This window comes from Ahaetulla prasina, chromosome 8 (assembly GCF_028640845.1).
Source record: "Ahaetulla prasina isolate Xishuangbanna chromosome 8, ASM2864084v1, whole genome shotgun sequence".
Classification (NCBI taxonomy): domain Eukaryota; kingdom Metazoa; phylum Chordata; class Lepidosauria; order Squamata; family Colubridae; genus Ahaetulla; species Ahaetulla prasina.
The window spans coordinates 78484899-78505660 of record NC_080546.1 but is presented as its reverse complement, the minus strand read 5'-3'; the positions used below and the strand labels follow the sequence as shown (position 1 = coordinate 78505660).

Sequence of the window (20762 nt, the reverse complement as noted above, 5' to 3'; positions counted from 1 at the left end):
AGGCGAGTTCGGTTGCACGATCGGCCCCCTGAGGAAGCGGCCATGGCGGCGGGGCGGGTTCCGCTGACTTCCGCCTGTGGCGGCCGCTCTTTCCCAGAGTGAGGGAAAAACGGGCCGGGCTCGGGGACAGGAATGGCGGGGGTCCCGCGGCTCTGGCCGTTGCTGCTGCTGCTGCTGGCCGCGGCCTTCGCGGCCCCCGAGCAAGAAGTCGGCCGCGAGCGAGACTTCCCGCCTCACCAAGAGCAGCAGAAGCCGGCGCCGGCGCCGCACCAACAGCCGGCGGTGCAAGGGCCGGACCTCCTCCGGGCTGAGGTGAGCTGAGGGAGGCGGAGGCGACGCCCCGGTGGCCCCGGCTGGGCTGCTATCGTCCCCGAAAGCTCCGGCCGACGTCGGGGAAGGAAGAAGGAAGGTGCGGGAAGCCTCGGCTTCTCCGTCGCTTCTCCTTTCCTGCTCAAAGGGTGGATGGCGGCCCTTCAAGCCTCCGTCCTGGGGCAAAAGTACACGTGGCCGGGTGAAAGGTGGGACGGGAGAAGCAGATTTCATTCATCCATATATATATGTATATGTATGTATGTATATGTTTATGTATATATATGTGTGTGTGTGTGTGTGTATATATGTATAGATGTACTACACATCCACCCAGAAAGCAGACCCAAACCCACACTGATCAGGAAGCACGACCAAGGACCAGAAGCCAGACCGCAGCTGCAACATTATCCATTTCAAACCCCTCCAATCCATACATACAGCAGACAGACACCCACTATGAAGATGTAGCACGACCACAACCACGAAGCCAAACAACAGCAATGCAACTCACCAGCTCAAATCCCCCTGCAACTCAGATTAATCTGAGCACAACCAAGCCCCCACCCAAACAAGACATCCCTCCAGCCAATCAGAGCACAACCCCCCCCCATCCAATCAGATCACAGCCAAGCTCCCACCCAATCAGTTCAAACCCCCAATAGCAGTTAAAAAGGAAGAAACAGCTGCAATAACACATTGCTCCCAGAAGCACGAAGCTGAAGCCTGAAGATGACGAATGAGACTTGTCAAACGTCGCCAAGACACTTCCAATTTCTGAGAAAACCTGAATAACCAAAGACCTACATACAAACACCATGAAAACCTCAGAAAACAAATATATGTATTTGTATATATGTATGTATGTGTATGTATGTATATGTTTATGTATATATATGTGTGTGTGTGTATATATATGTATAGATGTACTACACATCCACCCAGAAAGCAGACCCAAACCCACACTGATCAGGAAGCACGACCAAGGACCAGAAGCCAGACCGCAGCTGCAACATTAGCCATTTCAAACCCCTCCAATCCATACATACAGCAGACTGACACCCACTATGAAGATGTAGCACAACCACGACCACGAAGCCAAACAACAGCAATGCAACTCACCAGCTCAAATCCCCCTGCAACTCAGATTAATCTGAGCACAACCAAGCCCCCACCCAAACAAGACATCCCTCCAGCCAATCAGAGCACAATCCCCCCATCCAATCAGATCACAGCCAAGCTCCCACCCAATCAGTTCAAACCCCCAATAGCAGTTAAAAAGGAAGAAACAGCTGCAATAACACATTGCTCCCAGAAGCACGAAGCTGAAGCCTGAAGATGACGAATGAGACTTCGTCGAAACAGACACTTGAAAACCTGAATAACCAAAGACCTACATACAAACACCCGCGAAAACCTCAGAAAACAAATATATGTATTTGTATATATGTATGTATATGTACAAATATGTATGTGTGTGTGTATGTTTATGTGTGTGTATATGTGTGTTTATACAGACACACACACACATATAGATATACACACATACATATACAATATGCATATATATACACATATACATATATGTATATATACATACATGCACACCCAGACTTTTCCCGTGTAAGATTGGATCCGGAAAAGACCCGAACATACCAAAATCTACATACATATACACGTGAAAACCTACGAAAACATACATACACACACACACACACACATATACACATATACACACACACAGAGGAGTCCTCAACTTACTACCAGAATGGAGACCAAAATTAATGGTGCTACGTGAGACAGTTGTTAAGTGAACCTGTCCCCCTTTTACGACTCTTCTTAACATTTGTTAAGTGAATCAGTGCATTGGTTAAGTTAGACCCACGGTTGTTAAGTGAACCTGGCTTCCCCCATTGGCTTTGCTTGTCAGAAGGTTGCAAAAGGGGATTGCGTGACACACGCGCACACAACTGTCATAAATATACTTGTTAAACGGCTGAATTTTGATCATGTGGCCATAGGAAATGCTTCAGTGGTCATAAGTGTGAAAAGTGGTTATAAGTCACTTTTTTTTTCAGTGCTGTTGTACCTTAGAATGGTCATTAAATGAACTGCTTTAAATCGTGGACTACCTGTATATACAGGAGGTCCTCAACTTACAACGGCGATTGAGCCCAAAATTTATGTTGCTAAGTGAGACAGTTGTTAAGTGAGATTTGTCCCCTTTTACGACTTTTCTTAACATTTGTTAAGTGAATCAGTGCATTGGTTAAGTTAGACCCACGGTTGTTAAGTGAACCTGGCTTCCCCCATTGGCTTTGCTTGTCAGAAGGTTGCAAAAGGGGATTGCGTGACACACGCGCGCACACACACACGGCAACTGTCATAAATATACTTATTAAACGGCTGAATTTTGATCATGTGGCCATAGGAAATGCTTCAGTGGTCATAAGTGTGAAAAGTGGTTATAAGTCACTTTTTTTTCAGTGCTGTTGTACCTTAGAATGGTCATTAAATGAACCATTTAAATCATGTAAACCATGTAAATCGTGGACTACCTGTATATACAGGAGGTCCTCAACTTACTACCAGAATGGAGACCAAAATTAATGGTGCTACGTGAGACAGTTGTTAAGTGAACCTGTCCCCCTTTTACGACTTTTCTTAACATTTGTTAAGTGAATCAGTGCATTGGTTAAGTTAGACCCACGGTTGTTAAGTGAACCTGGCTTCCCCCATTGGCTTTGCTTGTCAGAAGGTTGCAAAAGGGGATTGCGTGACACACGCGCACACAACTGTCATAAATATACTTGTTAAACGGCTGAATTTTGATCATGTGGCCATAGGAAATGCTTCAGTGGTCATAAGTGTGAAAAGTGGTTATAAGTCACTTTTTTTTCAGTGCTGTTGTACCTTAGAATGGTCATTAAATGAACCATTTAAATCATGTAAACCATGTAAATCGTGGACTACCTGTATATACAGGAGGTCCTCAACTTACAACCGCAATTGAGCCCAAAATTTATGTTGCTAAGTGAGACAGTTGTTAAGTGAGATTTGTCCCCTTTTACGACTTTTCTTGCCATATTGGTTGAGTGAATCACTGCAGTTGGTAAATTAGTAATCTGGTTGTTAAGTGAATCTGGTTTCCCCATTGACTTTGCTTGTCAGAAGGTCGCAAAAGGGGATCGATCCCATGACCCGTGGACACGGCGACTGTCTTAAATGTGAATCGTTGTCAAGGGTCTGAATGTAAATCACATGACCATGGGGATGCTGCAATGGTCATTAGTATGAAAAATGGTCATAAGGTAAGTCGAGGCCTACTGTACATAATTGCTCCCGTCTCACAAGTTCTGTTCTCCCTTTGCTTGTACAGGTAGCTCTTGACTTAACAACACTTTGTTTGAAGTTATAGCAGCACCGAAAAAAGTGACTCCTAATCGTTTTTCACACGACCGTTGCAATATCACCATGGTCAAAATTCAGATCCATGGCAACTGACTCGCATTTATGACGGTTGCAGTGTCCCAGGGTCATTGATCTTTTGCAATCTTCTGAAAAGCAAAGTTAATGGGGAAGCCAGATTCGTTTAACAACTGTTTTAGTAACTTAACAGCTGCCATGATTACCAACTGTGGCAAGAAAGATCATTCAATGGGGCAAAACTCACTTAACAAATGTCTCTCTTAGCAACCACAATTTTGGGCTCCATCGAGGCCTACCTGTAATGCCCACATTTTGTTTTCTTAAATGCCTCAGCTCATAGATATTATAGAATTGAAGAGAGTCCCCTTGGATCTTAGAAGGGGTGGGATCAGAAGACTAGTATCCAACTAAGAGTATTTTATTAACATGCCTCAGCTTTCCTGACCTGTATGCTCCTTCCTTTATCCATATGACACATGCTTAGCTCGTTTTTTTATACTCATCTGACCAATGTGCTATTGGCGAGCTGTAGACAACAGCAGTATTAGTAATTTATGGTTCACATCTTCCTAAAACTACTTTATTTTACACCTTGTCTATTGGAAGAAAGTGATATAGTCTCGCTAGGAACGGTTACGCTGTCTACTATGTAACTTACGCTATTCGTTTAATTAGGTTGACTTTGAAATAGTGATGTTGCCAAATTGCACAATCAATTAGCTCATTTGTTGCAGGTCATAGTGACCTTTCAGCAGGTCTTTTCAGGGTCTTGAAAAGTAAATATATTTCAGTGATTTGATTTGATCATTGGAATTGGATAATGACAGTTCAAATTGTGTTACAACAATGTTTTTTTTCCAAGTTACTGTCAGAAAGTCCTGAATTTGCATGATAGTTTCTGAGTGTGAAATGACAATAATTTGTCATTTTATGAATAAGCAGCCCATTGCTTTAACTCTTATATCTAATTGCTTTTCTAAACAGACTATAAATTTACTGTTAATTCTTTCAGTTGTGCTGAATTAAGTATCTTGCCATAACGCCTATGTAGTATTTACTGCTCAGCAGTTCTTGGAATACAATTTTGTAATCATAGTCAGAAAACATTTCCGTTCATTCATGCGTTGTTTAATCATATTTCATGAGAAGGTGACTGCCTTCATATGCCTTTGCTATAAATTATAAATTGAGGTTTACCATTGCTTAAACAAAAAGAAATGACCAGCTTAAATTTTAATATTGACTAGACAACCCATGACTTCTTGGGTCCTCATTTTGTAGATATTTCCTTACCAAATGTTTTCAACAATAGCAAAGCTTCTAATATAATTTAAAAATTCTTTAAAATTCAGGGAGATATTTAGAGATGCATCCACCTTAAAATTAGCCGAGTAGAATTGTATAACACATCAGGAATTGACTATAGCAAATGTTTTATCACATTTTGTTTTGTCATAAAATACTTTACGATAATTAGCAGTTTTATAAAATTTGCCAAATTTCAACTCCATGGGAGCTATGGGTGCCAAAATTTGGACACATTCTGTAAGTTAGGCCATTCGAGGTATCTTGGTTGAAAAGGTTTTGCCCTTTAATGGACTGTTTTGCCTAGTTAAAGGTTACAAGACTCAGAGTTTTAGTAGTGTGCTGATTATCAAATAATAGCAAGAATGTCTTTTTAAAAAGTACTGGTTTTATAGTCCCAGGATAGTTTTGTCTTCAGAAATAAAATGGGAATCGAAGTTGCATGCACTTTCATCTACAAGCTAGTGTTTCATGGTACAGCAAATCTCTGAATGTTGACAAAGAACAGACAAGGTAAAACATGTTGGATGTATTTGCATGATAAAAATCAGCTTTTATCCCTGAACTGCTATAGCACCTGGTTGGAAAGATTTGAGACAAATAAGAACTACGGTAGCTTTCTTTGTGATCTACAACAATATAATTATATTTGTAATAAAAGAAAAACACTTAGCTTGTCAACAGTCAGTAAAGGTGAAGATGTGGAATATCATGAAACACTAGTTTGTAGATGAAAGTGCATGAAACTTCAATTCACATTTCATCAGACAAAACACTTTTTAAAAAAAGACACTCTTGCTATTATTTGGCAATTTCACCTTATTTAAAAATAGAACTTGTAGCTACTTTCCTTAGAATTCTATTTCTAGAATAGTGTTCTAGAAATAGAATAGTATTTTCTAGAATAATATTCTAAAAATACAGTTGTATTTTAATCTCTATGTTAGGATATGTATTTAGCAGATGTATTCAAAAAGAATGTGCAGGTAATCCTTGACTTATAACCATTTGTTTAGTGGCTGTTCAAAATTAAAGTGGCACTGAAAAAAGTGACTTGTGACTGTTTTTCATACTTACAACCATTGCAGTATTCTCCCCATCATCATGTTGTCAAAATTCAGAGGTTTTTCAACTGGTTTTATGATGGTTTCAACAAAGGTTATTAACTTTTGAGACCTTCTGACAAGCAAAGTCAATGGGGAAGGCCAGATTCACTTAACAACCGTGATACTAACTCAACAACTGTATTGATTTACTTAATAGTTGTGGCAAGAAAGGTCATAAAAGTGGACAACACACACTTAACAACTGTCTTCCTTAGCAACGGAAATTTTCGACTCAGTTGTGGTCAAAAGTCAAGGACTATCTGTATATATTACCTTTAAATAGTGAGGTAATAAAATAACTCGGATTTAGAAGGTCAGTAGAGAGAAGAATAGTATTATATTGATCTCAGTTCTGGTGACAGTTTAGATATGACTTTGCATTAGAGTCCCAGCTCTCTGGAAAAAATACTTGGCTTGAAATCCAAAGATAATTTTATTCATTCATTGGTCTGGTCTGCCATTGCTCTTTTTGAAGCAGTATCTGGAAAAATGTGGTTGTGATTGGGGGATTTTATTGCGTAGCTTCTTTAAGGAGATGCATCAAATGCCTCTGGCTTAATTCTCCCTATTTAAACAAGTTTCTCATTTTACTTTATCAAACTGCTTTCATGAAACCTTTACTGTCTTTATTACAGTCATTTGTGAAATAATATACTGGATCTTGCGTTTGTGAAAGCTAATATTGCTTGTTATGAATGTTTATATTGTACGTAGTCACAAATCAGGGATTGTCTAGGTCAGTGATGGCGAACCTTTTTGGCACCGAGTGCCCAAACCAGAATGCACATGCATGTGCGTGCATGTTAGCACGCCAGAGCACTGGAAGCCCAAAGACTAGCTGGCTGGCGCACACATGCCTGTTTTTTGGTCATATTTTTGGACATTTTCCAGCACTTCGGCACCTGCAAATACCGGCCGGCCGGCGTGCTTGCGCGTACTGGAAACCAGAAGTGCAGCTGGCAACGGTGCATGTGCCCACAGAGAGGGCTCTGCGTGCCATAGGTTCGCCATCACTGGTCTAGGTGATATAATTTTATACAGCTAGAAATGGCCATTTAAGGCATATAACTCTCTGGTCAGTAAAGTGAATCTTGATATATAGTTCCACTGATGAACCACCCTTACTGCTAGAAAAAAAAAATCTTGATACTTAATTGAATTGCTTTTCTATTACTTTCATATAAGTTCATCCACGAATAAAGCGACCCTCAATTTTTTTAACAAAAGTACCATGAAAAAATGTGCCACCTTACATGGGGCTACCCTTAAAGGGTATTCAGAAGCTACAGCTGGTGCAGAAAGTAGCAACGTGGGCAAGTCTTGGGGGCCACAAGTTTCACCACTGCTCCGTGAGCTAAATTGGCTGCCGGTTTGCTTCTGGGTTCAATTCAAGGTGTTGGTTATTACCTTTAAAGCCCTGTATGGCAGGGGTCTCCAACCTTGGTCCCTTTAAGACTTGTGGACTTCAATTCCCAGAGTTCCTAGGCCAGCTTTGCTGGCTGAGGGACTCTGGGAGTTGAAGTCCACAAGTCTTAAAAGGACCAAGGTTGGAGACCCCTGCTGTATGGCATGGCATGTATGGCATGGGTCCAGGCTACTGGAGGAACCATCTCATTGGCCATTGGGATCCCCATTGGGATTGGCCAATTCCACTTGTGCTGGCAGAACGGGCTTGCTAAGGAACTGTTCAGCTGTGGAAATCTGGTGAGCCTTCTCTGCTGTGGCCCCTGCCTTTGGAACATGCTCTCTGAGGTTAGATCTGCACTGACTCTCCTGATCTTGCATAAGAGTGGTGACCTGGTGCTGGCAGAAGGCCTGAGGCGCCAACAGGGGTGGGTATAATTCTCATGGTTAGTAGATTGAGAGACTACCCTGCCTCCTCCTGTGATCTTTGTACTCCCTCCTTTTAATAATAATAATAATAATAATAATAACAACAACAACAACAACAACAACAATAATAATAATAATAATAATAATAATAATAATAATAATAATAATTTAATTTGTATACCGCCCTTCTCCCGAAGGACTCAGAGCGGTTAACAGCCAAGTAAAACGACAATAAATAAACAAATACAAGTAAAACAATAATTAAAAAACTTATTCAAATTTGGCCCCAATTAAGATACATTTAAAACCATAAAACCCAATTAAAATTAAAAACCCAATAATAAAATCTAAAAATTCTATGCCAGTCCTGCGTGGAAAAATAGGTACGTCTTCAGCTTGCGGCGGAAGGTCCGAAGGTCAGGAAGTTGTCGAAGTCCAGGGGGAAGTTCGTTCCAGAGGGTAGGAGTCCCCATAGAGAAGGCCCTTCCCCTGAGGGCCGCCAGTTTATCTTTAAATGATAAACTTTTCAAATCTAAATTTTAACTATGATTATTATAGTCTTCTCTTTTTGGTGTTTCTGATTTTCATGTTTGTAAGCTGCCCCTGGATGAGATGGGCAGCATATAAATCCAATAAATAAAATTTAAAAAAAGGCTTTCCCATATGGTACTTTGACGTTCTGCTTATCTTACGGATGTGCTTATACATGAGCGTATACAGAAAATATGAGTACTTTAAGGAAGCATTGTGTATATTCTCAGACGAGTGGATCCCCAGATAAGTTGAACTGGGTTGTTTATTTTGGCACTTAAACTTCTTGGCTAATTCATAAGGTAAGTAAAGAATTTGTAAGGGCCCTTTTACAGCCTATCCAATGGATTGCATTTTTCTTACGTGTTGGCATGATAAGGAACTGATTTCCTTAAAACTTGGGATAAAAAACATATTATTTTTCTTTTCAGAAAGGACCTACCCTCGTGGTTCCCGTCCATTCTGTTGGTGACGAGTCTTCCGACAAAACTAACCTAGGATTTATCCATGCATTCGTGGCTGCGATTTCTGTCATCATCGTTTCAGAACTGGGCGATAAAACCTTCTTCATTGCTGCTATTATGGCAATGCGCTACAATCGTTTAACAGTTCTGGCTGGTGCTATGCTGGCCTTAGGGCTGATGACGTGTCTATCTGGTTAGTGCTTTTGTCTTCTATGCCCTGGAACATCGTGAAAATGTGGTAGCTGTACTGCATGTGGGAAAGAATAAGGGATCTGTGAAACATTTCAGTTGTGAAAATGTCCATTTTAAACTAGGTTGTTTAAACTAGGTTGTTTCATTTTATCAGAAGTGCCATTCTGACATGATGGGAAGCATTGGAACACTTTTGTTTTGAATTTGAAATATTTTGCATTCCTTTAGGGGACTCCTTCTGACAATAGGAAGGCACTAGAGGCCATAGTTTTTGGTACTGAAGCGCAGGTAATAGAGGGAGCAACACGATGCTCCCATGTAACACCTCTCCTGCGCAAGCTGCACTGGTTGCCGGTGGTCTTCCGGGTACAGTTCAAGGTGTTGGTGATCACCTTTAAAGCGCTCCATGGCATAGGACCGGGTTATTTACGGGACCGCCTACTGCCACCAATAGCCTCCCACTGACCTGTGCGCTCCCATAGGGAGGGCCTCCTCTGGGTGCCGTCAGTCAAACAATGTCGGCTGGCGACCCCCAGGGGGAGGGCCTTCTCTGTGGGGGCTCCTGCCCTTTGGAATGAGTTGCCTCCGGAGTTGCGGCAACTCCCTGACCTCCGGACCTTCAAACGCAAGCTTAAGACCTTTTTATTTCGCCGTGCGGGCCTGACCTAACATAATTTTAATGTGGGTTTTATTATAGTTTTAACTCATTTTGGCCAAATTAGAATCAGATTTTTAAAATGTTTTAATTTTTGTCTACGTTGTTTTATTCTGGCTGTAAACTGCCCTGAGTCCTTCGGGAGAAGGGCGGTATAGAAATCAAATTAATAAATAAATAATAATAAATAAATAAGATTTTGAGTAGCCATTTGGCTTTTTTTATATATATATATTGGCTTTAATTGTTTTCTTTTTACTTGTAAGTCACCTAAAGTCTGTATCATTTAAGCAATCTAAAAATTTATGCAATAAAAGAAATTACCCTTTCTATGCCCTATTCATGGAATTATTGTAAATTAGGATTACTGCAAAATATCATGAAGGGATGTTTTGACTACTGTATTAGGGTTGATTTTTATAAACTGACTTTTTCTTGGAAAAAATTATCTGGATTTCGGCTAGGTAGAAATGTGGGAAATAATATTGTATATTAATGTTGTATTACTGTATAATTTGGGAAATAATATTGTATATAATATAATTCCATGGGATTAATTAATATATACAGGACTTCCTGAATTTAAAAAAAGTGCTTAGACAGTAGAAATAAACCAAGTCCGCTTCATGGAAAGCCTAAACTATTTGCTTTTCTGTTTGCAGTTTTATTTGGTTATGCCACCACAGTAATTCCTAGAATATACACCTACTACGTGTCAACAGCACTCTTTGCAATTTTTGGCATCCGAATGCTTCGAGAAGGCTTGAAGATGAGCGCAGATGAAGGTCAGGAAGAATTAGAGGAAGTTCAAGCAGAACTAAAAAAGAAAGATGAGGAAGTAAGTTAAAGTTTATAACAGTGTTTCTCGACCTTGGCCATTTTTAAGATGTGTGGGCTTTAACTCCCAGAATTCTCCAGCCAGCATGCTTGGTTAGAAACTATTATTGTGATTCCCTGAAAATAAAACCCTGTCTTATATTTTTTTGAACCCTGAAATAAGCGCTTGGCCTTATTGCTATGTGCTCAAAAGCCCAAATGGGTTTATTATCAGGGGATGTCTTATTCTGGGGAAAACAGGGTAGGTTGGTATTTGGTTAGTACTTCTTAAGTGATATTCTTAACAAGTACCTGTTGAGTAGTTAATGATATGAAGCACATATGCTATGCAAAAATCCAGACTGAAGAAGGAAAGGTGATTCAAAGGGCACCAGTCACTACTACCTCCTTAAAATCAAATGTGTCTTGTGGCATGTTGGTCCAGGAAAAGAAACAAATCCCTACTTCTTGCTTCCTTGCACTTTTGGAATCACTTTTTCTCACTTGAATCCAAATTGTTGCATCACTAAATTAGGGGAAATGAGTTACCAGATGCCACTGAGTTACAACTCCAAGTACCCTAGTATCTTGACTAGTGCTAGAAGCTATTGAATCCTGTAGTTAAGTAATTTCAAGAAACTCACAAATTGTTCTTCATAGGATTACCTGGATGGTTTTCCAAATTAACTTCAGTGTCAGAATTGTTTCCATTTGTGATTATTTCTGAAATCAGGATTGTAGTCTACAATTTCCATTCCATTTTAAAATCAGATTACCCCATTCCTTTATATTAATTGAATATCCTGTTTCCAGCCAAGGGTTGATTGTAAAGGGAGAAATCTTTATAGCCAGCAAAAACTTCAGGATTTAACCACAGTTGCAAACCTAGATTAATTACAGCAACTGTCTTGATTCCTGCACTCATCACTCTTATGATGAAGTATTAATTATTTAATTATTAGTTTGTATCTATTTACATTGGTACATTTTGCAGATTTACATTATAAAGTGAATAGAATAGAGTAGAATAGAATAGAATAAAATAGAATAGAATAGAATAGAATAGAATAGAATAGAATAGATTTTTTTATTGGCTAAGTGTGATTGGACACACAAGGAATTTGTCTTGGTGCATATGCTCTCAGTGTACATAAAAGAAAAGATACCTTCATCAAGAATTCTAAGGTACAACACTTAATGATAGTCATAGGGTACAAATAAGCAATCGGGAAACAATATCAATATAAACTGTAAGGATACAAGTAACAAAGTTACAGTCATACGTGGAAGGAGATGGGTGATGGGAACGATGAGAAGATTAATAGTAGTGCAGATTTAGTAAATAATTTGACAGTGTTGAAGGAATTATTTGTTTAGAAGAGTGATGGTGTTCGGGAAAAACCTGTTCTTGTGTCTAGTTGTTCTGGTGTGCAGTGTTCTGTAGCGTCATTTTGAGGGTAGGAGTTGAAACAGTTTATGACCAGGATGTGAGGGGTCTGTAAATATTTTCACAGACCTCTTTTTGACTCGTGCAGTATACAGGTCCTCAGTGGAAGGCAGGTTGGTAGCCATTGCTTTTTCTGCAGTTCTGATTATCCTCTGAAGTCTGTGTCTGTCTTGTTTGATGATCATTGCTTCTCTATTGCTGGTGTTGACCCTTTGGATCAGACTGTGCTTCCCCAAGTGTTCTAACAGCAGCTTCTTTTCCTAGCTCCAGAGAATGAAACTCTTAAATGGCCCTGGAGATATGGAAGCGGGTACAGGCCCTGCAATACCTCAGAAGAAATGTCTGCATTTTATTTCTCCAATTTTTGTGCAAGCATTCACTTTAACATTCCTAGCTGAATGGGGCGACCGCTCTCAGTTGACCACCATTGTCCTGGCAGCAAGAGAGGTGAGTCAACTCTATGAGAAATGCATGTGATCAGAAGTTAAAGAGCAAAATGTTCAGGATCTAATTAGGTATAGATAGGTTAATATTATGATTTGAGCCTTAAGCAGTTTAATAAATCACCTTCCCTTGGGATCTTTCCAATTTAAAAGGCACAGTTACAATGCGTACTCTGTGAGATGCACTCAATAGCGTTGATGTATCTGAGAAAGGACATTATCTTGTTTATATCTGTGCGGAGAAGTGATGGGACCTGCAGTCGTAAGAGTGCTTTTGAGACCCATGTGGCTTCGAATTAATGTTATGTATGTTAAATTGTTGCTTCCACGGAAGTTGCTAGGCACAGCATGGCAATGAATCAGTCGTAGGAGCAACTGTAATTCAACTTATATAGTAACCTTTAAAGACCTGGAAGTACAAGTCCTGCATTGTAATTAATTGCATTTTTTTTTTGGTTTAACATTAACACATTTTTAATTCATTGCATTTTTATTCTGTCCAATTGGTTAAGTTACATTAGGAAAAAAAATTGGTTCCCCTCCTGGTGCTGAGGTGAGCGTTTAAACTGAGTAAGAAAAGCACCTTTGGTTTCTAGTCCTTTCATTTTTTTAAAAAGTGGTTGTGATACTTTCTGTTATCTCAGGAATGACATTCTAGTGAATTCTCTGGTCACGAACCAAGGCTGGATGCAGCTGACAGTACATTCTCTGTGTGTTTTTATCTGTTTGCGGCCTTTGAAAGTATTAGTGGCTCCTTTGTAAGCAACTGCAGTAAAAAATCTGTAGCTTTTCAAATAGCACTGAAAACGTTTCCCATTTTTGACACAGGATCCCTACGGTGTGGCTGTGGGTGGAACACTTGGGCATAGTTTGTGTACTGGCCTAGCAGTGATTGGAGGAAGAATGATAGCACAAAAAATCTCAGTTCGAACTGGTAAGTCCTGGGCAGGAAAAGAAAACCATTTATTTGCAAACAGAAAGGGAGACGGGAAGAGATTGAAAAAACCAGTTTGGTCTAATGATTAAGGCACCAGGCTAAAAAGTAGGAAATTGTGGGTTCCAGTCCTGCCTTAGGCATGAAAGCCATCTGAATTACTTCGGGCCAGTCGTTCTCAGCCCAACTAGCCTCACAGGGTGATTGTTGTGGGGGAAATAGGAGTGTTGGACATGAGTTATTTATAAAATTCATAAAGCCTTGAATCATTTTCATTAAACGATGGAAATTCCAGTCCCGGTTACTTTTATAAGTTGAGGACTATCTGTATAGTCTCCTCCTTTCCCCTGGAAAGGCATACAAAAATTAATATTACCATGTTTTCCCAAAAATAAGACCCTGTCTTATATTCTTTGAATCCTGAAATAAGCACTTGGCCTTATTTTCGGGGAGGTCTTATTCTTTTGGGGCGCGTGGAGCAAGACGGGGCTCCTCTTGCCGTCTTACCTGATTTCCATCTCTGTCTCTCTAACTCTAACCAGAGGAAATGGTGGGGACAGGCTACGCATGCAATTATTTTGGGGGGGGGCTTATTTTCGGGGGGGATTTTAGCGCATGCGGTTAAATGCCCAATTGGGCTTATTATCAGGGGATGTCTTATTTCAGGGAAACAGGGTATCACTATCAGTCCTGTAGATTTTGAAAAGCTGACCCACATATGGTCTTAAACACCTGTCAAATCCTTCAGTTTAGGCCTGCCCAAAGTAACCAATGCATTAAAATAGAGCCATGTCCTACCATTTGTTAAGTTAGTAGATAATTGGTTCAAGAAAACTGAAATATGTGAAATCTGTCCATTTACTATATTCTTTTTAAGTTCATGCTCACTATTTAGAATGGGGTGATTGTTTTTTTTGATGGAGCGGGGAAATTGTCTTTAATCCATTGTCAGTCAGTGTGAACGGGCCTGAGCAGATATTTATTTATTATTTATTTTATTTATTAGATTTTTATACCGCCCTTCTCCCGAAGGACTCAAGGCGGTGTACAGCCAGAATAAGAACAAAATATATTCAATTTAAAACAACATTTAAAAAGAGCAAATTTTAAAGGCTGATTATTAAAATTTAGATTTAAAATTTAAAAAATATTAAGAATACCCAATTAAAATTCATCAATAATTATGCCAGTCCCGCTTTAATGAATAATAATAATATTTACGGGACTGCCTACTGCTACCGAATACCTCTCACCGACCTGTGCGCTCTCATAGAGAGGGACTCCTCAGGGTGCCGTCAGCGAGGCAATGTCGTCTGGCGACGCCCAGGGGAAGGGCCTTCTCTGTGTGGGCTCCCACCCTCTGGAACGAACTACCCCCCGGACTTCGTCAGCTTGCGGACCTTCGGACCTTCCGCCGCGGGCTTAAAACACACTTATTTAATTGCGCAGGACTGAGCTAGATTTTAAATTTATGGGTTTTAAATTGGGTTTTATTTCTATATTTTTAATTTTTGGGCTTTTAGAATAAGTTTTTTAACTGTTTTTATATTGTATTTATGTGTTTATGTGTTTTTTAAGTGCCTGTAAACCGCCCTGAGTCCTTCGGGAGATAGGGCGGTATATAAATACGATCAAATAAATAAATAAATAAATATGTTTTGAGCTCACGACGGAAGGTCCGAAGATCAGGCACTTGACGCAGGCCAGGGGGAAGTTCGTTCCAGAGCGTCACTGCCCCCACAGAGAAGGCCCTACTCCTGGGGGCCGCCAGCCGACACTGTTTGGCGGACGGCACCCTGAGGAGACCCTCTCTGTGAGAGCGTACGGGTCGGTGGGAGGCAAAGGGTAACAGCAGGCGGTCTCGTAAGTACCCGGGTCCTAAGCCATGGAGCGCTTTAAAGATAGTTACCAGAATCTTGAAGCGCACCCGAAAGACCACAGGAAGCCAGTGCAAGCTACGGAGCAGCGATGTCACGTGGGAGCCACGAGCGGCTCCCGTTACTACTCGCGCAGCCGCATTCTGGATTAACTGCAGCCTCCGGGTGCACCTCAAGGGCAGCCCCATGTAGAGAGCATTGCAATAATCCAGCCCAGATATAAACCTGTCATGAAGCTTCCTATATACTGTCTAATTTTCCAATTGGTTCAAGATCAGTTTTTCAAACATCTCTCATTCAACCATTTACTGAAATATTTTATTATTTAGTCTTTCTTAACAGGAGTATGCAGCTGGAAAAAATGACATACCCCCCTCCCCCCCGTTTAGTTATTGGTTGAAATTATACAACAGCCTATCTCACATACATCAGTGGGGTGGTTTAGAGCAGGGATCTCCAACCTTGGCAACTTTAAGACTTGTGGACTTCAACTCCCAGAATTCCTCAGCCAGCTTTGCTGGCTGATCAACTCTGGGAGTTGAAGTCCACAAGTCTTAAAGTTGCCAAGGTTGGAGACCCCTGGTTTAGTGGATTAAAATCACACACACACACACACACACACACACACACACAAAATACAAAAATAATTAAAATCATAGCAAAAGATAAAACCTTTAAACCCTAGAAACAATTAAAAATACAAAAAAAGGAAAAAGGAAAGGTACGTGTTTTGTAAGAAAAGCCATCCAAAAAGATGAGGTCTTTTGTGGTTCAGATTTTGCTGACTTGCACAAAGATCATTTGTTGCAGATTATTTCTTACAGTATCTAAACATTAACTAAAGCTTGTGGTTTATAACTTCTTGACTCTGACCATGTTGGAAATACATAGGGTGGGTATCTTGATGGATTAGATGCTGGTAAGAAGTAGAGGCATGAAAGTAATTTCATGAATAGAAAAAAAATAAGCCTAGTGAAATTTTGTCCTTTATATAGGTTCTAACTACCTGGTTATTCTCCCCCTCCCTTTTTTTCCCCCTTTTACAGTGACAATCATAGGAGGCATTGTTTTCTTAGCATTTGCATTCTCTGCACTATTTATAAGTCCAGATGTTGGATTTTAGCAGGACTATTTTCCCCTCCTTTTCCTTGAAATACAAGAATTGGAATCAGTGACTGCCATTCGGCTTCCTGTATATTATGTACAGCTACTTATTCAAACAAGCACTGAAGGTGGGATGCTGTAATTTTTATAGTAACAATTAGTTTGATATGTTTTGTAGATACAGTCTCTGCTGGACATGATCTATATATTTGGGATAGGAATAATGTACATTCGCTTACTGTACCAACTCAGATAAATAGAAGTTCAGCTCCTGAAATTTTGCGGAGTTATTTTACTTGCAGATGTCAAAAAAAAAAACACAACAACACTGCTTGAAAAAACCCCTTCGATTTTATTTCTCAACAACATGGTTCCACAATCAAAAATGAACAGCTATGCCAACAATTAAGTCATCTATTCAAGACATTGAACATGGTGGACTTGTGGAAGAATCAGGATTCTTTGATACGGAATGTGCTAATTCAGAAATGGTCTCAAAATACAGAATCCATCTAAATATTTGCAGATCAATTTTTGTATTTTACTGAACATTTGATGCATTTTCAGATTAAAATATTCTTAAAGTGGTCATTGTTTTCTTTTTAGCAAGTATAATGAAATGGGAGCAAATGGATAAAAACTGAGTACCTCCTATTATAGAAATGCAATTAAAATGCATTTTGGTTTCATTCAAAGGAAAATAATGTGTACTGTTCAATATTTTATATTTTTAGCGGTTGAACCCATTTCTTTTTACTCCAGTACCTTTGATGGATAAATATTTATGCGATTTCTCATGATTGCTCTTGTTTTTAAATTTAAATTATGCTGCTTGTCAGTTATGGAAAAATGATAATTTGAAACTGATTCAGTGCCACATGCATTGTTCTAAGCTGTGCCATGATTTTGCCTTAGTACTAGATTCAGCCATCTGGTACATAAGCTCTGGTCTTTAATTTGGTGTTATGCAAACCCTGTTAGATGTAACATTTAACAAATTGTTGGCTTAATGTAATTAGTGGATCTAGCCATAGTATCTGACACATCAGGTTGTGCTGCTAAAGATGATGTTTTACATAAAGTATGGCACTGCCATAATATGGGCGAACACCTTTCCCAAATTAAAGCTGTTCCCTCCCCTCCCCCCGGTCTTGAAGTTCAGAAGCCACCCAAAGGGAGCCAGGATTCAAAACCTTCCCCATGTTTATATCATGTGCCTGGCATAGAAGAGAATTTAGATCATCTATTTTGGTGGTATAAAACCAGCATCTTCCCATTGCTTAGAATGGAATTAGTTTCTTGAAAATAGTTCAATTAATGCTGTTCTTATTTTTGATCTGCCAGCAGAATTTTGGATTTGCCAATTGCTATCACTGAGCAATATACTTGTCCATCTTGTAGCCAGAAAAGGAAGGGAAAAAAAAGAAAGAATCCAGTTTGTAAAAGATGAGTATCAAGCTGGAAAGATCACTTTGAAATAAATTCTTTTGTAAAAATGATTTTTTTTACTGCTTTTATTCTCATCTTTCCTAAGCATGAGATTCTTCTAGTTAAGCTTAATGTGTATAGGTATAATTTCTGGATGATTCTGAAGAGGGTTCATCTTCATGTAGTAGTAAGCTCGGTTTTCACTATTTTCTAGTGTAGGTTCTATTCCCAAAAGAGGGAAGAAAATCCTTTCACTGTTTTTTAGGAGTTTAATCTTTTTGTGGTCATTTTACTGAGACTTTAAAAGCATCATTCTATCTAAAAGCCTTTCCTACTATGGTAACATGCCTCGTGCAGTGCATTTGCTTCTACATGCATCTGTATGTTCTTATTTTTACATCATCCCTTCCAGAGGGTCTTCAGTCTTTCCGTCCTTAAGCCAACAGCATTTAGCGGAGTTGCAAAGCGTTGGAAAACCTAAGTCCCCAATCCATTGATACTATCGTGACCTGCATGGAATGAAATCAAGCCCTCCCATTGCCTTGGTAGTTGGGAGAGTGAAACCTACAGCCAATGAAATCAAATGGGAGGAAGAGTACTAGCTGAGGCTCCTTTGGTGACTACCTGGTGCTTTTGTTTTGCTGGTGGTAACAACATGGAGACATATATGCTCATCACCTGATATATGTGGCCAGGTTGCCTGCTTTTCTTGTTCTTGCACAGGGATGTGTTTTCATGCTCCACTTTGGTTTCAGCCCTTATTCTCATCATTCCCTTCTAGAATCTTTACTGCTGATCTTCCTTTCCCGCACAATACAATTCTTGTGCACCTAGCTCTGCTGCAGAAAAAGCTACTTTCTGACTCCTTTCGTATGACAGCTCAGCAAACGGACAGCAAATGTTAAAAAGCAAAAGTATATACAATACAGTTATCAACTGATACAAGCTATGCAAGATTTTTAAAAAATAAATAAATAATGGAACTGTTATTATCACAGCATCACGAACATATTCTTAACACCGTTGAAAGATCATTTAAGCAAATTGTATCACACGGCAAATGTTGGAGCATTTTGATCAGGGTTTATATTTTTCACGATAGTCCTTTCAATCTGCTTTTTTTTATTGCAATGATCAAGCTGTAAGTGATCCCATTCCAAAATCAGCTGATTTTCAAACTTTATCCAATGCTGTTGTGTGGGTGTCAAATCGACCAAGCCCTCAGTCTCTGACTATCGAAAAATGATGGATGAGTAATTATCAGGGCAGTAAGATTTATTTAAGAGATTTATTGTATACAAATACTTCAAAATCATTTTAATTTGAAGCTAGATTGAGGGGAAAATGCAATTTTAAAGCCAACATGAAGTTGACATTCTTATTGTATTGTTGGCAACTGGTATTTGTTAGAATTTATAAAAAGCAGGTTTTCTTGAAGATAGGTTCATCCTAGAAAAACACGGCAGATATTTATTTTCATAGGAGGAGGCTCATTCTACCATTGGCTCCATGGCCTCACGTGAGTTTAACAGTCCAATGAAAATGGCGATAAGGAAAAGCTGTTTTTAGAGATCAGTATGTCGTTTTCATGAACCAGAAAACCTCTAAATAAGTGCACAGCTGTATGTTACGAACTTTCTTTAGTATACTGTATTTCACAAATAAAGACTGTGGAAGGTCAGTGGGATATGTATAGAATTAAATATTTGGCACAGACATCTCCCACCCCGAAGTTATCAATGGGAATGACGTGGATTAATTTAAATTTCTGTGACCAGTAGTGTTAGAATATGCTTCTAGTAATCTAGTAATATGGTACAGTTTTTGAGGTGAGTGGGAAAAAAACATATGACAAAGAATAGAATGATTCAACATCGAATCATAGGGTTGGAAGGGACTTGAAGGTCTCATCCAACCCCCTGCCCAAGGCAGGAGACCTTAGCAGCACTTAGCACTTAAGACTTATATACCGCTTCACAATGCTTTTACAGCCCCTCTCTAAGCGGTTTACAGTCAGCCTATGGCCCCCAACAATCTGGGCCCTCATTTTACTGACCTCGGAAGGATGGAAGGCTGAGTCAGCCGTGAGCCTGGTGAGAGTCGATCTGCCAAACTGCTGGCAGCCGGTGATCAGCAGAAGTAGCCTGCAGTACTGCACTCTAACCACTCAGCCCAGCCACCGCGGCTCTCTTATTACATCCCAGATAAATGGCTGTCTAATCTTTTCTTGAAGACCCCCAGCTAAAACCCACAATACTGGTAGGCAAGCCTGCTCCATTAATTGTTCTCACTGTCTGGAAATTTCTTCTTCATTCCAAATTGGATCTCTCTTTAATAAGCTGCTTCCACCCATTATTTCTTGTTCCATCTTCAGGTGCTTTAGAGATTAAATTGAACTCCTCATTGCTTCCCTTCAAGTACTAGAAGACAACTATCCTATCCCCCCTCGCCTTTCTCTTTGACAGGCTAGATATACCTAGTTCCTTTAAGCATGCCTCATATGGTTGATAGCTTCTAGTCCTTTTATCATTGTTGGCCTTCTCTGCACTCTTTATAGGGTCATAAAACACCTTTTCTTTATTGTGGTGAGTAGAATTGGACCCTGTATTTCAAGTGTGTCTCAGTAATACAGTATAGAGCGGTACCGTCACTTCTCATAATCTTGATGCTAACCTTCCATTGATGCAGCCCAGGATTGCAATGGCTCAGAATTAAGTAATGATTCAACAGGACACCTAGCTCCCACTCAGAGTTATTACTATTGAACCAGGTTCCACCTATTTTGTAACTATGCATTTGGTTTTTCCTTAATCCCAACAACGCTTGAGACTTGTTTAACTATTATTTAGGCAAATTCCTGAACTATTACTTACATTTTATTAAAAGGCA

General features: G+C 39.7%; 1 protein-coding gene across 1 annotated transcript; it reads left to right on the top strand.

Annotated features, from left to right (window-relative positions):
• Positions 1 to 17032, top strand: TMEM165 (transmembrane protein 165). The gene is made up of 6 exons (XM_058192459.1): positions 1 to 312; positions 8945 to 9170; positions 10487 to 10662; positions 12352 to 12534; positions 13359 to 13464; positions 16388 to 17032. Exons 1-6 carry the CDS (start codon positions 133 to 135, stop codon positions 16462 to 16464), a joined length of 948 nt encoding a protein of 315 aa, XP_058048442.1. The 5' UTR covers positions 1 to 132; the 3' UTR covers positions 16465 to 17032.
• The last annotated feature ends 3730 nt before the right edge of the window (positions 17033 to 20762 follow it).